The sequence below is a fragment of the Lipotes vexillifer genome, unplaced genomic scaffold (genome assembly GCF_000442215.2).
Source record: "Lipotes vexillifer unplaced genomic scaffold, Lipotes_vexillifer_v1.1 scaffold1775, whole genome shotgun sequence".
Lineage (NCBI taxonomy): Eukaryota > Metazoa > Chordata > Mammalia > Artiodactyla > Lipotidae > Lipotes > Lipotes vexillifer.
Window position 1 is genome coordinate 234,159 of NW_006780221.1, and position 24,362 is coordinate 258,520.

General features: G+C 36.0%; 2 protein-coding genes across 3 annotated transcripts in view; one reads left to right on the forward strand and one right to left on the reverse strand.

The window, feature by feature from the left end:
• The window catches only part of CDK17 (cyclin dependent kinase 17), a 98,619-nt gene extending 86,112 nt beyond the window's left edge, over positions 1 to 12,507 (forward strand). The window contains exons 11-17 of one of the 2 annotated variants that reach the window (XM_007453342.1): positions 1,838 to 1,958; positions 3,950 to 4,047; positions 4,549 to 4,654; positions 6,965 to 7,007; positions 8,074 to 8,164; positions 10,110 to 10,187; positions 10,713 to 12,507. In XM_007453342.1, coding sequence (XP_007453404.1) covers positions 1,838 to 1,958; positions 3,950 to 4,047; positions 4,549 to 4,654; positions 6,965 to 7,007; positions 8,074 to 8,164; positions 10,110 to 10,187; positions 10,713 to 10,750 — 575 coding nt within the window. In that variant the 3' untranslated portion in view covers positions 10,751 to 12,507. The remainder of the gene's footprint in view (positions 1 to 1,837; positions 1,959 to 3,949; positions 4,048 to 4,548; positions 4,655 to 6,964; positions 7,008 to 8,073; positions 8,165 to 10,109; positions 10,188 to 10,712) is intronic. The other variant, XM_007453341.1, reaches the window with a different exon arrangement.
• Positions 12,508 to 23,584: 11,077 nt separating this feature from the next.
• Positions 23,585 to 24,362, reverse strand: part of ELK3 (ETS transcription factor ELK3) — a 68,199-nt gene continuing 67,421 nt past the window's right edge. Inside the window, exon 5 of the mRNA XM_007453343.1 lies at positions 23,585 to 24,359. Within this exon, the coding sequence (XP_007453405.1) occupies positions 24,261 to 24,359 (99 nt within the window). The 3' untranslated portion in view covers positions 23,585 to 24,260. The remainder of the gene's footprint in view (positions 24,360 to 24,362) is intronic.

Below are 24,362 nucleotides of genomic sequence, written 5' to 3' on the forward strand. Positions count from 1 at the left end.
TTTTGGCCAGCATTTACTGCTCCTTATTCCTTAATCCCCAAATGAATGGCAGTGATGGAGAAACCCTGCTTGGCTATAAGATATGCAGAAAGAATGGCAAAAGCCATCAAAAATGTACTTTTGGTGGGGGAATACTATGAGTGCTTTAAATTTTTACCTCTACAAACCAAGCCAAGCAAATTTTATTTGTCCACCAGCCAACAGGAAAATCTAATTATTCCATGAGATAGTACAATGAATTTTTTCTCTATTGCTTTTAGTTATTTATTTTTTTATTGGTTTCATAGTAAGTATACTTTGGACACAAGTAAGGGAGAGTCATATAACTGAGTATTTTACAATAAATTGTTCTTGATCTCTATGACCTACTTTTCCTGTGATGAGGGAAGTATTAATATAAATAGACATTTTCATTAATAATAGAAAATGGTTTATATAATAATACTGTATCACAATTAATTTGGTTTGGAAGAAATTACTGTGTATTTCATTTCATGCCAAAATTGCAAATCTAATTGTGAACTGAATCAGAAGCCTGTTTGAGCAAGCATGGTAGTTTAGAATTCTCTCAGGAGGTGGAGTATAAGGTACTGAGGAAACTATAACTGCAATTGCTTTGATGCTATATGTATAGCATTAGCAAACTTGCAGCCTTGTCCTTTCCCCCATATAACCCAGTATTACATCAGGAAGAGAAATCAGAAAGCTGCTTCCATTTGCTAATTACCAAAATTTGTTGAATTTATTTTACCAAGTTGGGGTGGTAGAGTAAAACCTGTAATAAAACAGTGTCAACATTGTTTCAGTTACATCCTTTAGCCCTTATACTTAATGAAAATAGTATGAGTACTGCCTAATTTTTTAAATTTCTGGTTTCATTTGGGTGACTTTATCCAGTTTAACAAAGTATTGAATCATCCTTTTATTACATTTTTCTTATTTAATATTTTAATCAGATACAATAGTTACAACAGAAATCACAGCCTAAAAATGAATTATTCCTTGTTGTTTGAAATAAACTGTATGTTAAAATAAATTTATATTCTTCATATATCTTTTAAAGTTACTTCTTTAGGTGATCAGAATTTGGAGGCATAGAGGTAATAAAAGCAACTCTCTTACGCCAGTGGCTCAAGAGGTAAAGTTGTGAACTCTTGCCTTTATTTCTAGATAACCAGTGAATTTCATATTAAATTGGCAAAGGAATGGTTCGTGTTTTACGTTATCTACAGCAATTAATAATATCCAAAGACAGTGAGGTTCACCTTATTTTAAAATTAACCATGTAACTTAAAACTTAGAAAGTACAGAATTACATTGTATTTTATTCCAAGGAAACTTTCTCTAAATATAAACTTCTGCAAGGGAATTGTCAATAAAACTTAACAGGATCATGAACCAGTAACTTCATGGTTTTTGCTAAGAATTGATATAGCAAATGGAAGTTGGAATCAGGTTAAAAGGTGACAAATGTCATTGGCCTGTTTTGCATTAATTTAAATCCAAGTAGGAAATAATTTTGGCATAATAATTCGTGGATAGAAGGAGGGTATCTGAAGTTTTGATTAGCCCAGATACTGTACCAGGTGCATTCACTCATAAAAGTAAGCATGGTCTCTGAATGTGGAATTATTATTATTTAGTTTAATAAATAATAGGATTTGCTGACCCAAGACCACACACACTCAAAAAAAAAATTCAGAAAACTAATTTTGTTAAGCCTCAAACAGGTATAGAGTAGCCATCTCAGGCATCCTTATGACTGGAGTCATGGTGAGAATATGGACTGGGAAATGCATTCCAGCTATTTCTTAATTGTTCTCTTTTCCCTGTGAAGGACTAGCCAGAGCCAAGTCAGTTCCCACAAAGACCTACTCAAATGAAGTTGTCACACTGTGGTACCGGCCACCTGATGTGCTTCTCGGTTCCTCAGAGTACTCAACACAGATTGACATGTGGTAAATATATGCAGATGTTACTGCCATTTATAATTTTGAAAGAATGTAGCCATTAACACAGGGCATACTGATAGATATTTGGCTTTAAGGAGATAAAATATAAGCAACGATTAAGACTTCTGGCAAGTAAGATCACCTAGGTTTAAATACCAATTCAACCACTTATAGCTATATGACAACCTTTTTGAAATTATTGACCTGTGCCTCAGTTTCCTCATTTAAGGAAATGGGAATAGTAACAATAACTACTTTAAAAGGCTGTTCTGTGGATAATGTTAAGACCAAATGAGCTAATGTATGTAAAGCACTTTGAAGAGTGTCTGGTACATAGTAATTTAAAACAAAATTTATTTTTATCATCATTTAATATTCACCAAAACCCACTTGCTTTAAGTTGATCTAAAAATAATATTGAAAAAATACCATAGGCATCTTCCTCACATAGCACTTTGATCATGACACTCCTTTATTTAAATATGTTTGCTGCTTCCCCATTTATTGCCTATACAATAAGGTACAGTTCTTCAATCTGATACTTGATCTCCATAAAATGTCTCTAAACTACCTTTTTCAGTTTATTTCAGACTATTCTCCACAGACGTTTCCTTTTAGCCAAGTGGCTACTCACTATATTTCATAAATAGCCTGGGTTTTCCCACCTTTGCTCTTGTGTTCATACTAGTTCACCCATCTGGAATGCCTGCTCTTTTTCTATAACGGGCCTGTGCCTAGGGCCTTCAAAACATAGTTTTTCATAAATCCTTTCTGAATATAACCTAGCCTCCCGTGGTAATTCCTTCCTCTGAACTGTGGTTATACTTATTGCTTGCACCGTTCGTATAGTGATAAATCATATACTTCGTTCTGTTTTGTCTTGGGTTGAACATTTATATAATTAATTTTTGTATTATGTAACATTTCTTTCTTTTATAAACTTTTTTAAATTGTAGAAAAATATATACAACCAAATTTACCATTTTAACCATTTTATGTGTACAGTTCTCTGGCATTAAGTACATTTACATTGCTGTTTAAGCGTCACCACCATCAGTCAACAGAATTTTTCCATCTTGCAAACTGAAGCTGTGTACTTACTAAATAGTAACTGCCCATTTCCCTCTCCCTCCACCATTCTCCTTTCTGTGAATTTGACTTTTCTAAGTGTCTCACTAGTGAAATCATACTGTATTTGTTTTTTTGTGACTGGTTTATTTTACTTAGCATAAATGTCTTCAAGGTTCACCCATGTTGTAGATGCAAGTATCTCTTTGAGTCACTGCTTTCAATTCTTTTATATACTTAGAAGTAGTATTGCTGGATCATATGGTAATTCTGTTTTACATTTTTTTTTAAGTAACCACCATACTGTTTTCCATAGTGGCTCCATTATTTAATCTTCTATATAACATTTTAAAATATAAAATTAAATTATTATACAATTGCTTCATTGTGAGCCCTTTAAAAGAAGGACTGTGTTTTAAACTCATATGTATTCACACAGATCCTAGAAGACAGTATCTATTAGCAACCCTCTATCCATTTCTCTTCCTTCTCAACTCTCTCCCTCTCTCTCTCACTCTCGCTCTCGCTGTCACTCACACACACTCTTCACCCTGCATCTGTGTGTTCCGTCTCTGCTTCCTGCATAAAAACACCTTGAAATATTTGCTTCTCCCTAGCCCTGCTAACCACTACCTAATACATAGTAAGCTTTATATCACTATTAGCCATTGTTAGTGGTGTTCTTCAAGATCATGCAGAAGAGGGCTGGACATTTTAAGTGGAGAAAATGGTTAAGGCAGTATGGAAGTTGAGACAAATAGGGTAAATGTTAAGAAATTAGTCGGATCTGAAAAAAAATCTCTGCAGATTTTCTAGGAGGCTAGTACAAAATTCTCCAGAGAGGCAACCTTAATAAGGAAAAGATTCTTGTGCTTAATAATAAATAAATGGTTTGCTCATCTTTTTTTTTTTAATGCTACATTTTGTAGGGGTGTTGGTTGCATTTTCTTTGAAATGGCTTCTGGAAGACCTCTGTTTCCAGGATCAACTGTGGAAGATGAACTGCACTTAATTTTCCGACTGCTAGGTAACAGAACTCTCTTCCCAGTGATTTGTTACGTATAATTGAGTAGCTAGATAAGACTATATCTTTAAAAAAAAATATTTATAAATTTGATACTGAGACTAACATAAATAGCTGTTATAAGAATTATAATTAGCATAATTACAATAAAGATAGATCCTTCTAGGTAACTTCTGCTTTTTATTTACCAAGTTCTACCTTTGCAATAATGATTGTATGGAAGAACAGAGAAGAGAAATATTATTGAAAATTGCCTTTTAGCACATTATTAGGAAATATTTTAGCTTAGGTGTCAATTAGACATTTTTATGGCATCATTGCTTAGTCCAAAAAAAAGGTCTGTATGTTTACTATTTCTATCTTTTTAGTTTCAGTTGAAATAATCAAATTATCTACTAAATATAAATTGTTCTTTAAGATGCTTTCTTAGTTCTCTCTATTTATATATATTTGCCTGTATAAAAATTTCTATATACTTATAAATATATATATTTTTAAATTCAGGAACTCCATCTCAGGAAACTTGGCCAGGTGCTTCTTCAAATGATGAGTTCAAGAACTACAACTTTCCAAAATATAAACCACAGCCTCTAATTAACCATGCACCCAGGTATTTTTTTTTTTTTCCTCTAAGTGAAAGGTGGGGAACCCACCTGTTTTTTTTGGTTTTTTATTTTTTAGTCTCTTGAAGCATTAGCCACAGTAAGGATTCAGGGGAAAATACATGATACACATACATATGTGATACACAGTTCTTAAATATTTTAGGATTTAATTTCTTCCTTCCTGTGTCATATTAATTTTATAATTCAGTGAGCAAGAATTACCAAAGTATGTAAGTCCACAGAATTGAACTGTAAATAAAATGAATATAGAATATATATAATAAAATTCTAGGGCTTATGTAGATTGTTCCATTTCCTGGAAAGAAGACATTGATTAATGCCGTATTCAATACTGTGAAGACCATGATGAAGTTTGCTTTGCTGTCTACACAATTATTCTATATGTATTTACTTAGAAAAACCTAAGAATGTGTTATAAGTAAAATCTTGACTCCTACACAAGATGACCCATCAGCATTTCAGTCAATGAATGACAATTTGTATTTGAAGATTATAAACTCTTTGTGACCCTTCATATCCTATATGTTGGCCATCTGATTAAAGTTTCTTTTCAGACCTACCTCAGATCCATCCAAGACTCCCATTACAGTTTGAGTCAGGGTGGTCGTCCCTGGTGGTGCAGTGGTTGGGAGTCCGCCTGCCAATGCAGGGGACATGGGTTTGAGCCCTGGTCTGGGAAGATCCCACATGCCACAGAGCAACTAAGCCCATGCACCACAACTACCGAGCCTGTGCTCTAGAGCCTGCGAGCCACAACTACTGAGCTTAAATGCCACAACTACTGAAGCCCACGTGCCTAGAGCCCGTGCTCTGCAACAAGAGAAGCGACTGCAATGAGAAGCCCATGCACCACAACTAGAGAAAGCCCACGCGCAGCAACAAAGACCCAACCCAGCCAAAAATAAATAAATATTTATTTAAAAAATATTTTTCACAACATATTTACTTATGGAATGTATTACATTTTCAATAAGTAACATAGAATAACCCCTTTGACTGTATTTTTTCATCTTTCTTTAAGAAAAAATGAAAAGGGCACCAGGATACCAAATAAGGCCAATATCTGTTTCGTTGTTTCACATAGCTCACAACATAACACACTTACTCTAGTTCCATTTATTCTCAAGATAGGGCAGAATAGTAAAACCATTCTGCTACCAAAAATATTTTGAAAGTTTTTATGTGAGTTGATGCTCTTGTCACTATAGCAACTAAGAATATTCTAAGTAGACTTTCTTAGGAAGAATAATGTGTTAGACTTTTTGTATGTGTCTCTCCCAAATAGCATAAGTCCTATTTTTGTCATATATATATATTTTTTACACTGGACATTACAACATATATATATGTATACATATGTATATATGTTGTAATGTCCAGTGTAAAAGGCTGCAGCTCTTTAAAGCACATTCTTTATGACCTTAGCACCTAGCTTGTCTATGGCCAAGGAGTTCTGGTTATTTGTCAGAATGGCAAACTGCAAAGGATTAGAAGACTGTAGAATTTCTATGCCACAGCATCCACAGTACCTACTAAGCACTAGGGGGGAAGGGGGGGATTTTTTTTTTTCCCATAATTGGGCTTTTGCCAGTGAAAGTCAGTGCAAGGTAGAATTAGTGATTTCTGATCAAGAGATTATCTCATCAAGATAACCCCTAAATCCTCTACTCCCTATTTTATTAATTTCATCCTTGTAATTATCTGTCTTTATTGACCATCTGATTGGTTTTGTATCCCTTTTTAATGAAGTTTTATAAAGTTATTGAGGCATATTTAAATTGAATTTTATAGCTTGTAGTACCCAATGCTCAGCCAACCGCCCTGTAAAAATTTGTTGAATGACTCATCTCTGTTTATCTTGAACCACAGTGATATATTTTGGGGTCACTTATCTGTTTGGTTTCACCTGTATAATAGGAAAATGATGCTTTTGTACTCTTGCCTTCACTGAAACACTATGAAAACAGATCTGGTTTACTGAAGCTTTTTCAATAATAGAGGTTATTTTGTTTTGAGACGAAATGGTGATTTTTAAAAATTCTATAGTTTTAATAATCTAACTCTTGAATATTGAACATTTGAGTTAATACCCAGTTATTTGTGGTTTCTTCTTAAACAAGTGGCAAGATAAATCTAAGGATAAAAGATTTGAGTCTGTTTGAAAGTAGCAAGATGTGCTATTTTAGGGCACTTGAATTTAGCAGATAAAAACATTTGGAAAATAGTTCTATTTGAAAAGTTGCTATCAGCTAAGATTAAAAAAGAATAAATTGCTACTTGTCTTTCGTTTTTAGGTTAGACTCTGAAGGAATCGAGTTGATAACAAAATTTCTTCAGGTAAGTTATATCTTATTTTATAATTGTTAAATGGTCTGTTAACTTCTCTGAGCCTTAGTTTCTTCATCTGTAGAATGGGATCAGTGATACCTCCCTCAAATATTTGTCATGACAATTAAATAAGATTATGGTAGTATCTAGCATGCTTAAGACATGTGCTTAGGTGAAAAACAATTATGGTTTCTCTTAATGTGTCTGGGTCTCTCATTGTAACCTAGAACAGTCTGAGGTAGTTAGCTGCTGACCCTGATCAACTGTGTCAAGGCCATGTTCTCTGCAATTCCTGTTCTCTTACGTTCTCTTTCTTTTCCTTATACTTACTGCCTTACGGGCTGTTGTACCTCCCAAGTACCATCCATATCTTCATTCAGAGCAGGAAGAAGAGAGAGGATAAAAGTGTGTCAGTCTCATTAGTCCTTTTGTATCTGGAAAGCAAAGGCTTTTCCAAAAACCCCTGTAAGGACTTCTTCCTAGGTCTCCAAAATCTTCCTAAGGCCAGAATATTAATTGTAGGAGAGGCTGAAAATTGGGGAGCAGGATTGCCATAATTAGCCTAAACTTCGAATAGTCCTGATTCATATGTCAGAGTTGGAAGCATGTATACCTTAAACAAATCTACATTATCTCGTCAAGGAAAAAAGGGAAATGGGTATTGAATAGGTAATTTAATAATATCTTTCACAAAGGTATTAGGTATATTTCCAGTAATACTTTGGTATTCGTGAAGAAAAGTAACATGAAAGGTCAGATATTTTGCTTTTTTTTATCACTTCAGAAAATATAGGGCATCTAAATTTTTCGTTAAGATCCAGCTTTATCTTGGAAATTTGTAACTGAGATATAATCATTGCTACATAATCTCAGTAGTAACTCACATTAGAGCATAGTACTCCAAATTGGTTCTTAAAAATAGTAGTCACTGTATTAAGTAATCAAGGTAAGAGTAGCTCTAAATGCTTAAATGCTAATTTGTGTGTGTGTGTGTGTGTGTCCCCTCCCCCTTGCACACGCTTTTTCCAGTATTTAGAGAAAAAAATTAATGAAGCAGTTTTTTCGTTTCTCACAGTATGAATCTAAGAAAAGGGTTTCAGCAGAAGAGGCCATGAAACATGTGTACTTTCGAAGTCTGGGACCAAGGATACATGCTTTACCTGAAAGTAAGAGAGATTCTAGAGTGTGTCCCCCCACCCCCTTTATTTTTATCCAGGTTTGGAGACTGGGGTGAATTAGGGATTTAGGAAGATGGTTGGTTTTTAAGCCTAAAATTCTGGTCTTTCTGTAATTAGATCAGAATTCCTTAAAGGGAGGTGTATGTCTTACTTGCCTGTTTTAATTTATTTCTTTTAACACTGAGCATATTGCCATGACTCTGTAAGAAATCAGTAGCACTTAGATGTGGGTCATTAGTCTTATTTGACTTAAGTAAATGGAAAATGCCATCTGATGATAGACGTTGTCATTAGGCCCAGTCTCGATTGCATTGATTCAGAGTTGTTAAAAATGGATTTCAAGTAAATAGTAATGAAGCACAACCAAAACAAGATTTTTTTGTGGAAGTAAATTTCCTTTTCAAGATGTGAAGATGATTTTTCTTTACTGTGTTCACTCTGACTTTACCATCCCCATGACAGTGGTGAGCATATTGTCACTAAAATAGCTGATTTCTCATGCCTGAGGTAACTGCTTGATTTTACTCAGAAGTTTCTTATAAATTACCCCAATATTTTACTTTAAAATTAGCAAGGTGAGGACTTCCCTGGTGGCGCAGTAGTTAAGAATCCGCCTGCCAGTGCAGGGGACACGGGTTTGAGCCCTGGTCTGGGAAGATCCCACATGCCACGGAGCAACTAAGCCCATGCGCCTCAACTATTGAGCCTGCGTGCCACAATTACTGAAGCCTGTGTGCCTAGAGCCCATGCTCCGCAACAAGAGAAGCCACCACAGTGAGAAGCCCACACACTGCAACGAAGAGTAGCCTCGGTTCGCCACAACTAGAGAAAAGCCTGCGCACAGCAACAAAGACCCAGTGCAGCCAAAAATAAATTTTAAAAAATTAGCAAGGTGAGTGGGGAATTAAAAGAATATTTGGGAACTGAACAGCCAAAAGCATTCATTGATTTCCCATTCTCATTTACTAGACAGTATTGATTCAGTAAAAGGTTTTCTAATTGGAATCAAGACTCCTCAAGACTTTTCACTTAGAACTTATTGGATATATACATATTTTAATTAATTTATTTATTTTTGGCTGCGTTGGGTCTTCTCTACTGTGCATGGGCTTTCTCTAGTTGTGGTGAGCGGGGGCTGCTCTTCGTTGTGGTGTGTGGGCTTCTCGTTGTGGTGGCTTCTCTTGTTGCAGAGCACTGGCTCTAGGCGCAAGGACTTCAGTAGTTGTGGCTCAAGGGCTCTAGAGCACAGGCCCAGTAGTTGTGACACATGGGCTTAGCTGCTCTGCGGCATGTGGGATCTTCCCGGACCAGGGCTTGAACTTACGTCCCTGGCATTGGCAGGTGGATTCTTAACCACTGTGCCACCAGGGAAGCCCCTATTGGATATTTTTTAATGAAAGACTACCTCTCTGGCAGAGATGGAAATAAGAAGGATGAATTACAAGTGTTTTTTAAGAGATTTATGTTTCATTATTAATACCAAGTTTTATAGTTTGAGGTGTGGGTGAGGTGTACAAACCCGTTTTTCTCTAAAATTCTGAAGATAGTTTGAGGATTTGACGTTCACGCCATCATAAGGAGACAGGTAAAGAACAGAGAGAATAAAACTGAGTAATACTTTTTGATTAGGTCTTCCAACCTCAGTAAGCCCTAGAAATAGACAATGTACATTCTCCTTAGAGAAACACATACTCAAAGCATGATTTAAGGCAGAATTGGGGGAGAAATGTTCTGAGGGAGAGGTTATTTGGTTTGGTTTTCTTAAGACATTGGGACAAAAGGGAAAATATTTCAGCAGGGCTGTAACCCTGTATATGTAGTATAAATGTTTCATGTTGAATCACTATACATTTTTAGATATTTTTTCTATAGTTGGGTTATATTTGCTTTAATGATAGACTTTCATCTGATAATTTTTGTCTGTGCATTTTAGGTGTATCAATATTCAGTTTGAAAGAGATTCAGTTGCAAAAGGACCCGGGTTTTCGAAATTCTTCTTATCCAGAGACAGGTGTGTTTGTCATAAACCATTTCACGTGTCGATCATGAAATTTTGCGTGGAACCAAGTTTTGGGTTTATAAATTGATCGGTAAAATTATTGATGTAAAAAACAATGTACAGTGCATTCCACAGCTGTGTGTGTTTAGCATTGCACATACTTTCCTGTATGATATGGGCAGCTCAGTAATTCTTCAGAGAGAAATCTGACTCAGTCAAATCAGGGATCCTGAAAGCTGCAGATGGCACAAAGACCTTTTACAAGTGGCCTGGCTTGATCACTGCACACGCCATCCCTGGCACCTGAGGCAGAAGACACATCTTATGCTTCCCTAGTCATCAGGTTCATCACTTCGAAGCATAGAAGCTGTAGAGTGACCCCATCAACAAAAGGGTCATTTAAGACAGTGCTGATCACTCTTACCGTGGAATATTAGCTTTTGCTGGTGGGAACATTAGCTTCATAGAGTCAACAAATACTGTATGTGGGATAAAACTGAACCTTGAACTGCCTCATAAAATGACTTTATATTTTAGGACATGGGAAGAACAGAAGACAGAGCATGCTCTTTTAAGTCTGGTAACATGGTTTCAAGCCCAGCCCCCAGCCTTTCTTATCAATCAAGGACTCAGATCTGAAGGCAGTTATTTCTTTTGGTGGACTTGGAATCTTCGTTTGTCTACACTGTCCTCTTCACAGTGGAGTCTTTTTATTTCAGACCTACAAATTGTTTTTATATTTGTTGTCACAGTGTGACAATTTTTTTGTACAGTTGGTTTTAAGGTCTTCTCTGCCATTAGAGCCAGTAGGTTACAGCTATTGATGTAACTGTAGCTGCAATTTTTATGCAGGACTGAGAAACACAATGCATTATTTATTGCGGAATCATTGCTGCTAAATAACTACTGTCTGTTTATTTAACACAACAGTTGAATGCCTGAAGAAGTTGCAGTGGCTTTATTATACGTGAATGCATCTGTTTCTCCTCACAAATTGTTTTACTGCTGCATTTTTTCTTTGTTTGTTTTTAAAATTAAACTGCAGTGTTTCCTGGAATGTAAATCCAGCTTTGCTTAACAGTGAAATAAGTGAGCCAACTTGAACACTCTTACATTCATGCTATATAATTTTTTTATTGAACATTGGCAAATAGAGTAGTAAGAAATTGATAAGCACATTATGTTTAGGAAAGCATGTGATGCAGAAGTTGATTCAGGCAAGTGAATATCTGACATTTTGGGGATCTCGCATTAAATACCAGTAAATTAAAGCACCAAAATTTTTTATTTTTCCTCATTTTAGAAATATTTACTGCATATTATTGGATATTTGTATACTAATACACTTACCTATTTTACATCGTGCTTTAATTTAGTTGAAACTAAACCATACAAGTCCAGCCAAACATCAGAGGTCTTGTTTTGTTTATTTGTTTTAAATATAATTCTTTTATTAGAATGGATGATCATTGGGGAACAGTTTTATTTGGGAGCTGTGTGTGTGTGTTTTAATAACATTCACTTGGAATCAGTTGAAAGCTGTAATATGTCTTTGAAATGAGCCATGCTAAATACAAATGAGAACTTGGAAGATTGTTTTAAAGCATTATAGATATTATCTGTTTACCAGAGATAGTAAATATTACAGTTTTAATTATGCATCTTTTTGAACATCATAAATACACCTTAGTGTTGGTAACAGTGTTTTAAGCATTTGTGTTCACTTTTAAGGACTGTTTGTTTAGTGCATCTTACCAACTGCAAATCTTAATTGCAATATTTTGAAATGGTCATGTAAATTTTGAGCTTATATATCATGAAAATAGTCATAACTTAATTCTTTTCCTGACATTCACTGTAAAACATTCAGGGGTCCTACCATTTCTGTTCAGGAAATCTTGTAGTTTATTGTTATTTAACAGTATTAAGTGAATTTCTGTATATTTCATTTTAATTTTATTTGTGAATAGTGATTGTGGCATGTTTGGGGTGTTATTTTAATATTTCATAATACTGAAATTTTAATTTTCTAAGAAAAATTTTCTGGAAGAAACAGATTCATGTGTAATGGTGAATATTGGACCACTACTGCTTTTCACATTTGTAAATTGGTTTTATGTTAAACCCTGTAGCCTAACAAACTGCTGTTATTTCTAACTGACAGAAATGTATTAATATTGTACTTTGAAGGTTATAAATATTATGTGAAAATTCCTCCATTTTGTTTTGAAATTTATAATAACAAAATCTTCATGTTGTTAAAATGTGGTTTTGTTGAGTCACAGTTCTTTCTTGGGGAAGAAGGCTGTGCAGAATGGGATCTTTTTTTTTTTCAATTTTATTTATTTATTTTTATGCAGCAGGTTCTTATTATCTGTTTTATACATGTTAGTGTATATATGTCAATCCCAATCTCCCAATTCATCACACCACCCCCACCCCACTTTCCCCTCTTGGTGTCCATACATTTGTTCTCTACATCTGTACCTCTATTTCTGCCTTGCAAACTGGTTCATTTGTTCCATTTTTCTAGATTCCACATATATGCATTAATATATGATATTTGTTTTTCTCTTTCTGACTTACTTACACTCTGTATTACACTCTCTAGATCCATCCACGTCTCTACAACTGACCCAAATTCGTTCTTTTTTTATGGCTGAGTAATATTCCATTGTATATGTGTACCACATCTTCTTTATCCATTCTTCTGTCAGTGGGTATTTAGGTTGCTTCCATGACCTGGCTGTTGTAAATAGTGCTGCAGTGAACATTGGGGTGCATGTGTCATTTTGAGTTATGGTTTTCTCTGGGTATATGCCCAGTAGTAGGATTGCTGGGTGATATGGTAATTCTATTTTTAGTTTTTTAAGGAACTTCTGTACTGTTCTCCATAGTGGCTGTATCAATTTACATTCCAACAGTGCAAGAGGGTTCCCTTTTCTCCACACACTCTCCAGCATTTGTTGTTTGTAGATTTCCTGATGATACCTTTTCTAAGCAGTGTGAGGTGATACCTCATTGTAGTTTTGATTTGCATTTCTCTAATAATTAGTGTTGTTGAGCATCTTTTCATGTGCCTCTTGGCTATCTGTCGTCTTTGGAGGAATGTCTATTTAGGTCTTCTGCCTATTTTTTGATTAGTTGTGTGTTTTTTTAATATTGAGCTGCATGAGCTGTTTCTATATTTTGGAGATTAACCCTTTGTCCGTTGATTCATTTGCAAGTATTTTCTCCCATTCTGAGGGTCTTTTCGTCTTGTTTCCTTTGCTGTACAAAAGCTTTTAATTTCCATTAGGTCCCATTTGTTTATTTTTGTTTTTATTTCCATTACTCTAGGAGGTGGGTCAAAAAAGATCTTGCTGTGATTTATGCCAAAGAGTGTGCTTCCTATGTTTTCCTCTAAGAGTTTTATAGTGTCCAGTGTAAGACTGGACATTTAGGTCTTTAATTCTTTTTTTTAATTTATTTATTTTCGGCTGCGTTGAGTCTTCGTTGCTGCGTGCGGGCTTTCTCTAGTTGTGGCGAGTGGGGGCAACTGTTCGTTGTGGTGTTCAGGCTTCTCATTGCAGTGGCTTCTCGTTGTGGAGCACGGGCTCTAGGCACACGGGCTTCAGTAGTTGTGGCACACAGGCTCAGTAGTTGTGGCTTGTGGGCTCTAGAGCACAGGCTCAGTAGTTGTGGTGCACAGGCTTAGTTGCTCCGCAGCATGTGGGATCTCCCCAGACCAGGGCTTGAACCCGTGTTCCCTGCATTGGCAGGCGGATTCTTAACCACTGCGCCACCTGCGAAACCCTTTAATCCATTTTGAGTTTATTTTTATGTATGGTGTTAGGGAGTGTTCTAATTTCAGTCCTTTACATGTAGCTGTCCAGTTTTCCCAGCACTGCTTATTGAAGAGACTGTCTTTTCTCCATTGTATATCCTTGCTTCCTTTGTCATAGATTAGTTGACTATAGGTGCATTGGTTTAACTCTGGGCTTTCTATCCTGTTCCATTGATCTATATGTCTGTTTTTGTGCTAGTACCATATTGTCTTGATTACTGTAGCTTTGTAATATAGTCTGAAGTCAGGGAGTCTGATTCCTCCAGCTCCATTTTTTTCCCCTCAAGATTGCCTTGGCTATTCGGGATCTTTTGTGTCTCCATACAAATTTTAAGATTTTTTTTGTTCTGTAAAAACTACCGTTGGTAATTTGATAGAGGTTGCGTTGAATCTGTAGATTGCTTTGGGTAGTATAGTCATTTTCACAATATTGATTCTTCCAATCCAAGAACATGATATATCTCTCCATCTGTTTGTGTTATCTTTGATTTCTTTCATCAGTGTCTTATAGTTTTCTGCATACAGGTCTTTTACCTCCTTAGGTGGGTTTATTCTTAGGTATTTTCTTCTTTTTGTTGCAGTGGTGAATGGGATGATTTCCTTAATTTCTCTTTCTGATCTTTTGTTGTTAGTGTATAGGAATGCAAGAGATTTCTTTGCATTAATTTTGTATCCTGCAACTTTACCAAATTCATTGATTAGGTCTAGTAGTTTTCTGGTGGCATCTTTTTTTTTTTTTTTTTTTTAACTTTATTCATTTTGGCTGTGTTGGGTCTTTGCTGTGGGCAGGCTTTCTCTAGTTACAGCAAGCAGGGGCTACTCATTGCGGTGGCTTCTCTTGTTGTGGAGCATGGGTTCTAGGCACGCGGGTTTCAGTAATTGTGGCGCACAGGCTCAGTAGTTGTAGCGCACGGGCTTAGTTGCTTCATGGCATGTGGGATCTTCCCAGACCAGGGCCTGAACCCATATACCCTGCATTGGCTGGCAGATTCTTAACCACTGCGCCAGTAGGGAAGCCCTCTGGTGGCATCTATAGGATTATCTATGTATAGTATCATGTCATCTGCAAATAGTGACAGTTTTACTGCTTCTTTTCCAATTTGTATTCCTTTTTCTTCTATGATTGCTGTGGCTAGGACTTCCAAAACTATGTTGAATAATAGTATCAAGAGTGGACATACTTGTCTTGTTCCTGATCTTAGAGGAAATGCTTACAGTTTTTCACCACTGAGAATGATGGTTGCTGTGGGTTTGTCATGTAGGGCTTTTATTATGTTGAGGTAGGTTCCCTGTATGCCCGCTCTCTGGAGAGTTTTTTATCGTAAATGGGTGTTGAATTTTGTCAAAAGCAAGCTTTTTCCGCTTCTATTGAGATGATTATATGATTTTTAGTCTTCAGTTTGTTAATGTGGTGTATCACATTGGTTGATTTGTATATATTGAAGAATCTTTGCATCCCTGGGATAAATCCCATTTGATATGGTATATGATCCTTTTAGTGTGTTGTGGGAATCTGTTTGCTAGTATTTTGTTGAGGATTTTTGTATCTATATTCATCAGTGATATTGCTCTGTAATTTTCTTTTTTTGTGGTATCTTTGTCTGGTTTTGGTATCAGGGTGATGGTAGCCTCGTAGAATGAGTTGGGAGTGTTCCTCCCTCTGCAGTGTTTTGGAAGAGTTTGAGAAGGATGGGTGTTAGCTCTTCTCTAAATGTTTGATAGAATTCACCTGTGAAGCCATCTGGTCCTGGACTTTTGTTTGTTGGAAGATTTTTAATCACAGTTTCAGTTTCATTACTTGTGATTGGTCTGTTCATATTTTCTATTTCTTCCTGGTTCAGTCTTGGAAGGTTATACTTTTCTAAGAATTTGTCCATTTCTTCCAGGTTGTCCATTTTATTGGCATAGAGTTGCTTGTAATAGTCTCTTATGATGCTTTGTATTTCTGCAGTGTCTGTTGTAACTTCTCTTTTTTCATTTCTAATTTTATTGATTTGAGTCTTCTCCCTCTTTTTCTTGATGAGTCTGGCTAAAGGATTTTCAATTTTGTTTATCTTCTCAAAGAACCAGCTTTTAGTTTTATTGATCTTTGCTATTGTTTTCTTTGTTTTTATTTCATTTATTTCTTCTCTGGTCTTTATGATTTCTTTCCTTCTACTAACTTTGGGTTTTGTTTGTTCTTCTTTCTTCCTTTAGGTGTAAGATTAGATTGTTTATTTTAGATTTTTCTTGTTTCTTGAGGCATGATTGTATAGCTATAAACTTCCCTCTTAGAACTGCTTTTGCTGCATCCCATAGGTTTTGGATCATCATGTTTTCGTTGTCATTTCTCTCTAGGTATTTTTTGATTTCCTCTTTGATTTCTTCAGTGGTCTCTTGGTTATTTAGTAATGTATTGTTTTGCCTTCTTGTGTTTGTATTTTTTACGTTTTTTTCCCCTATAATTGATTTCTAATGTCATAGTGTTGTGGTTGGAAAAGATGCTTGATATGATTTCAGTTTTCTTAAATTTACCAAGGCTTGATCTCTGACCCAAGATGTGATCTATCCTGGAGAATGTTCCCTGTTCACTTCAGAAGGAAGTGTAATCTGCTGTTTTCGGATGGAATGTCTTATAAATATCAATTAAATCTATCTGGTCTTTTGTGTCATTTAAAGCATGTGTTTCCTTATTTTCTGTCTGGATGATCTGTTCATTGGTGTAAATGAGGTGTTAAAGTCCCCCACTATTATTGTGATACTGTCAATTTCCTCTTTTATAGTTGTTAGCATTTGCCTTACGTATTGAGGTGCTGTTATGTTGGGTGCATATATAATTGTTATATTTTATTCTTGGATTGATCCCTTGGTCATTATGTAGTGCCCTTCCTTGTCTCTTGTAACATTATTTTAAAGTCTGTTTTATCTGATATGAGTACTGCTATTCCAACTTTCTTTTGATTTCCATTTGCGTGGAATATCTTTTTCCATCCCCTCACCTTCAGTCTGTATGTGTCCCTAGGTCTGAAGTGGGTCTCCTGTGGACAGCATATATATGGGTCTTGTTTTTGTATCCATTCAGCCAGCCTGTGCCTTTTGGTTGGAGCATTTAATCCATTCACATTTAAGGTAATTATCAATATGTATGTTCCTATTACCATTTTCTTAATTGTTTTGTTTTTGTTTTTGTAGGTCCTTCTCTTGTGTTTCCCACTTAGAGAAGTTCCTTTAGCATTTGTTGTAAAGCTGGTTTGGTGGTGCTGAATTCTCTTAGCTTTTGCTTGTCTGTAAAGCTTTTGATTTCTCCATTGAATCTGAATGAGATCCTTGCCGGGTAGAGTAATCTTGGTTGTAGGTTTTTCCCTTTCATCACTTTAAATATATCATGCCACTCCCTTCTGGCTTGTAGAGTTTCTGCTGAGAAATCAGCCGTCAACGTTATGGGACTTCCCTTGTATGTTATTTGTCAGTTTTCCCTTGTTGCTTTTAATAATTTTTCTTTGTCTTTAATTTTTGTCAATGTGATTACTATGTGTCTCGGCGTGTTTCTCCTTGGGTGTATCCTGCCTGGGACTCTCTGTGCTGCCTGGGCCTGGGTGGCTATTTCCTTTCCCATGTTAGGGAAGTTTTCAACTATAATCTCTTCAAATATTTTCTCAGGTCTTTTCTCTCTCTCTTCTCCTTCTGGGACCCCTATAATGTGAATGTTGGTACATTTAATGTTGTCCCAGAGGTCTCTTAGGCTGTCTTCATTTCCTTTCATTTTTTCTTTAGTCTGTTGCATGGCAGTGAATTCCACCATTCTGTCTTCCAGGTCACTTATCCATTCTTCTGCCTCAGTTATTCTGCCATTGATTCCTTCTAGCCTATTTTTCATTTCAGTTATTGCGTTGTTCATCTCTGTTTGTTCTTTACTTCTTCTAGGTGTTTGTTCTTTAATTCTTCTAAGTCATTGTTAGATTTCTTGCATCTTCTCGATCTTTGCCTCCATTGTTTTCCCAAGGTCGTGGATCGTCTTCACTATCATTATTCTGAATTCTTTTTCTGGAAGATTGCCTGTCTCCACTTCATTTAGTTGTTTTTCTGGGGTTTTATCTTGTTCCTTCATCTGGTACATAGTCCTCTGCCTTTTCATTTTGTCTTTCTGTGAATGTGGTTTTCGTTCCACAGGCCGCAGGATTGTAGTTCTTCTTGCTTCTGCTGTCTGCTCTCTGGTGGGTGAGGCTATCTAAGAGGCTTTTGCAAGCTTCCTGATGGGAGGGACTGCTGGTGGGTAGAGCTGGCTGTTGTTCTGGTGGGCAGAGCTCAGTAAAACTTTAATCCACTTGTTTGCTGATGGATGGGGCTGGGTTCCCTCCCTGTTGGTTGTTTGGCCTGAGGTGACCCAGCACTGGAGCCTGCTGGGCTCTTTGGTGGGGCTAATGGCAGACTCCAGTAGGATATATGCCAAGCAGTACTTCCCAGAACTTCTGCTGCCAGTGTCCTTGTCGCCACGGTGAGACACAGCCACCCCCCGCCTCTGCAGGAGACCCGCCAACACTAGCAGGTAGGTCTGGTTCAGTCTCCTACGGGGTCACTGCTCCTTCCCCTGGGTCCCAGTGCACACACTCCCTTGTGTGTGCCCTCCAAGAGTGGAGTCTCTGTTTCCCCCAGTCCTGTTGAAGTCCTGCAATCAAATTCTGCTAGCCTTCAAAGTCTGATTCTCTGGGAATTCCTCGTCCCGTTGCCAGACCCCCAGGTTGGGAAGCCTGACATGGGGCTCAGAAACTTCACTCCAGTGGGTGGACTTCTGTGGTGTAATTGTTCTCCAGTTTGTGAGTCACCCACCCAGTGGTTATGGGACTTGATTTTATTGCGATCGCACCCCTCCTACCATCTCACTGCTGCTTCTCGTTTGTCTTTGGGTGTGGGGTATCTTTTTTGGTGAGTTCCAGTGTCCTCCTGTCGATGCTTGTTCAGCAGTTAGTTGTGATTCTGGTGCTCTCACAAGAGGGAGTGAGCGCACGTCCTACTCTGCCATCTTGAACCGACCTCTGGGATCATTTTCTCTTAATGGGTCTCCTTAAGATGATGAAGTCTCACTGTGTCAATGGCAATTAATTTATAATTGTGCTGGCCATTCATTTAATAATCTTTACTGTAATTTTATAGGATAGCACTTTTAAGTATCATTGTCAGATTTTTCATTTCATTTGTTATATATTTGTTGCAAATTTGACATAGTTATCCATTTGTTTGATTCTTGCATACAAAAGGTGAAGAACTGTATCCAGCAGTTACATAAAATTGTTCTTCCTAGGAAAAGCTGGGGATGTTTCTTCATTTTACTAAGAAATTTGATTGTTTTTGATACTTGAGCACCATTCAGATTCTGAAAACTTTGCAGTGAAGAGAATTGAAACTCAGAAATATTGAACCTTGAACATGTGATTCATCTTAAACTGACAAGGTTCTTAAAGGTAAGACAGGATGCCTTTTTGTTTTCCTTCCAAGTGATGTTAACACACTGAATATGTTACTCTATATGTAGAAGTGGCTGCATTCTATTTGGTGTTTTATCAGCTTACATTTGAAAGAGTACTTGTTAACATGTTATAACGATCTTTTTGACCCAAGACAGTTCATGTGGTTGTTTTTTGTGTGTGTGTTTTTGTTTTTACTATTTTTTAAAATTGTGGTAAAATACATATAACATAAAATTTGCCGTTTTTACACTTTGTAAGTATACAGTTCAGTAGCATTTATTACATTCACAGTGTTGTAAAGCATTTACCACAGTCGAGCTCCAAAATTTTTCATCACTCCAAACAGAAACTTTGTACCCATTAAGATTTAACCCCCACCCTCCCACGTTTTCCCCTTTCCCCAGCTCTTGGGTAACCTCTCATATTGTGGATTGGCCAAAAAGTTCGGTTGGGTTTTTCTGTAAGATGTTATACGGAAAAACCTGAACGAAGTTTTTGGCCAATCCAATACATTTTGTCTCTATGAATTTGCTTATTCTAGATATATCATGTAAGTGGAATCATAGCACACTTGTTTTTTTGTGTCTGGCTTATTTCACCTGCATAATTTTTTCAAGGTTCATCCATGTTGTAGCATGTGTCAGAACTTCATTTGTTTTCATGCCTGAATAATGTTGTACGACTATACAACATTTGCTTATCCACTCATCTGTTGATAGACACTGGTTTTTTCCATTTTTGGCTGTTGTAAATAATGTCACTATGAACACTGGTATACAAGCATCTGTTTGAGCCCTTGTTTTCAATTCTTTGGGTTTTATATACCTAGGAGTGGAATTGTTGGGTTAGTTAGTAATTTTATATTTAACTTTTTGAGGAACCGCCAAACTGTTTTTTACAGTGACCGTACCATTTTACATTCTCAGTAGTAATATATGAGGTCCAGTTTCTCCTCATCCTTGCTTTTTAAATTTTCTCCCATTATATTCATTCTAATAGCTGTGAAGTGGTGTCTCATTGTGGTTTTGATTTGCATTTTCCTAATGACTGGGTGTTAAGCAGCTTTTCATGTGTTTACTGGCCATTTGTATATCTGCTTTAGAGAAATGTCTATTCAGGTCCTTTGCCCTTTTTAAAATTTGTTTGGATGTCTTTTTGTTGAGTTGTAGGAGTTCTTTATATATTCTAGATTAGACCCTTATGAGGTATATGAGTTGTAATTATTTTCTTCTGTGGGTTGTGTTCACTTTCTTGATGATGTCCTATTGATATATACAGAAGTTTTTAATTTTAATGAAGTCCAGTTTATTTTTTCTTTTGTTGCCTCTGGTGTTGGTGGCATATTTAAGTTGGTACTGCCAAATCCAAGAACATGAATATTTTCCCCCATTTTAAGAATTTTATAGTTTTAGTGCTTACATTTAGGGGCTTGATCCATTTTGAATTAATTTTTGTCTGTGGTGTAAAGTGAATGTCCAACCTTATTCTTTTGCATATGAGTATGTGGTTTTCCTAGCCCTACTTGTTGAAAGAACTGTCTTTTTCCCACTGGATGGTCTTGGCATCAGCTGACCATAGGTATGAGGGTTTATTTCAGGGCTCTCAATTCTGTTCTCTCAGTCTACATCTCTGTCCTTCTGCCAGTACCACAATGTTTTAATTAATTGTAGCTTTATAAGTTTTGAAATCAAGAAGTGTTAAGTCCTCCACCTTTGTTTTCCTTTTTCAAGATGTTCTGTATATTCAAGGTTCCTTGAAATACCATGTAAATTTTAGGATGGGATTTTTTATTTCTGGGGAAAATAAGTTTCTTTGGGATTGTGATAGGAATTGCATTGGATTGGTAGATCACTCTCGGTAGTATTGTGATCTTAAGAATATTAAGTGCTCTAATCCATGTACGTGGGATGGCTTTAATTTCTTGATATTATTTGTAGCTAAAAGAATAAATGGTAATTTCGTTTTTCCCGTTCTCCTTACCTCCCTATCTCAGCACAGAATGACAGACAGAACTTCACATTTAAGAGATCACAGGACCACTTTTCAAATCCATTCCCTTCCACCCAACTCAACCTCAATAAGTATATTTGTTTCCTTAAATATCTGTGTTTAAAAAAAGATTTATATATACATAGTGTGTCTCGATGTGCAATATTTAGCTAAATAACAATTCATTTTCCAACTTATACCCTATAGAATGGTGGAATTTGGATCATCCCAAGTAAATGGAAGTAAACCAATCCACTTGCCTCTTCACACCTTTTATCACAAAGTATTTATTGAACAAAAATAACAGTAAAAATGATACATATATGAAAGTTGAATGAAGATTTGCAGTCATAGAAAAGATGTGTACAAAGAGACCAACGTTTAGGTTATAGTTCTATAAAACTTTACCATACATAGCATTTTAACACTGATCAAGCAAACATAAAAAGGGGAAAACAAAGTTATTTCTTATGTTTTTTGAAACCTATTTTCTGACTAAAATAATTGTTTAAAAAAACAAACCAACCAACCCAACACACAGAATGAGTCAGAGCTGTAAGTGTTATACTTCAATACCTCCATTTCTGTTTGTGTTATAGTGAGTTTTTTGATCCATCAAAAATTATTGTATTTTTCCATTTCTAATAAGTGGAGTTAGAGTGTATGTTAATCATAGTATTTGGAGGAAGGGAGTACAAGAATCAGATTTACATTCAACATTTACATTTAAAATAATATTTTTGGTTGAGGTTTTTGCACATTGACTTAGTTTCTCTGTAAGGATCTTGAATTTGAGGTGTGCTCTTATCTGACAAAACAGGTTTTTTTTTTAATGCTCTTTTTTTGTTTTTTTCTACCTAACATACAGTTTTGGAACAGTAGTTACCTATAGCTAGGCATGGGGAACTAGAATTGGACTGAGCACCAATCATTGTTCTACCTTTAATGAACTATGTAGCCTCAGGCAACTCCCACTTCTCCTGTGCAGTTGTCCTTACCTGCAAATGGTGGTTGGATGCATTCTCAAAGGCCTCTTCTAACATTTTATGTTTGGTGAATACCAGTCCTCTGGACCAGCTCTTTTATTTTAAATGTACAGAATTATCCTTAGCCTATAAGGGAGTGACAGTAGTGTCTATTTGGAGATTTTGGAACCAGGCCCATTATTTTATATTCAAAGATGCATATTGGAGTGTTTGGATTTTTTTCCCCAGATAAGGGCATACATCCCCAAACACAGAGATGCTCAATTCCAATTGATAATCTCAAGCTTTTAAGTGTCAAAACAAAATTTTAGATTTCCTGAAAATTCAAGAAATATTTGTTTCGGCAACCTTTATTTTTTACCCTTTCTCATAATCCCTGCCATTTAATGCCTCATTTGGATCAGTGAATTATTTAGCCACATTTCTAACTGGTTTCTGTTATAGTTAAGGATGATAATTAACTTAGTCTTGAATTGGAAGCACTGGGCACTTTCCAGTTCTTATCTTACATTAGAACTCTACTACTTCATAGACAGAATGGCGCTGTAGACTAGTGCCTGCTGATGTTTTGAAGGAACAGAAAATATGTTTCTATTACCACTGCTCTAAACTACGCTGCACAGAAGAATTTACTGCTGAGTATTCCAAATTGTTATATAATCAGTTCAGTTCCACAATGATGAGGTTCCTGAAGAATTTTATATTTCTTTTATCAGTTTTCCTTCATTCCCACCATAAACAGTAATACATAAAGCAGTGTATCCTACACCTCTCAATTTCCACAAGCAAGGCTATACCTATACACATGAAGACACCTGGTGTTACAAAATTGTTTCTTTGTTATTTGTATTCATCACCAGTCTGTGAACCTCTTCCAAAGCATAGGATTTTTAAATGTTAATTATAGTTTCTGGGGTTTAGAGAAACCCTAACATAATGATACAGTAAATGCATCAGAGAGGTATGATTCTCTATGGAAAACTGGGAGAACCAGGTTAATTTTTTTCAACAAGAATGTGCTAAACTAGGAAATATTTCAGGGGCATGTATAGAGTGAACTTTATAGCTTTTCCATCTCAGGTTTTTGTTTGGAAGGAGTCTAAAAGATTGTAAACAGGAAGCTAGCCTTTCAACGTTCATTTCTCAAAAAATGCACTTTAGAATATTTTCTTTTATGAAAGTTTATTGTCTAAATATGGCTTAGTTTTTTCTTATAAAAACATTACTTGGACATTATATTCACTGAATTTCAGTTCAGAAGAGGTTCTAAGGCAATTCTCATACAGTTGAAAGCAAAAAAGAAGTAATAATATGAATCTGCTTTCATATTGCCTACTTGTGAAAAGTAATGAAATTCCACTAGAGAGCTGTTTGATACTAATTTTTGTCTTTCAAACAATTTCTCTTAATACTAAAAAATATATAAATCATTTACATTAAACTAAATGCAAAGGAAGGCACAGCTGGTTATAGTGTATATAAGCACAGTTGAGCATATGCAGAATTAAAGAGGAAAAAAAGCTTCACATCCTTATTAGTTACATTGAAAACCATTAAGAAAAGTTCTTCACTGTCAACAGTGTTCAACACTTAAGAGCTAAGAAGATATAAAAAACAAAAACATTAAAATTCACTTAATGCAAAACAGATTTTCATATATACTTGAATATAAAAAAGTTTTTAAAATGGTAACATAAATCTAGACCATCCATGTTATGAAAAGTGCAAACCAAATTAACAGACGGGTTTCACAACGTCCTTCTCACGACACAGGTAAACTAGCCCATGGGGACAAATTTGTTTCATCAGTTAATGAGTCTTTAATTGTGGCCAGATGTCATCAGGATTTCTGAGAGTTCGAAGAAAGCAGTACTGGAGAAGCAGCTCTGTCCAGACTGGGGATTGGCACTGGCATGTGGCCATTAAGCAGTGTAGGGAACTG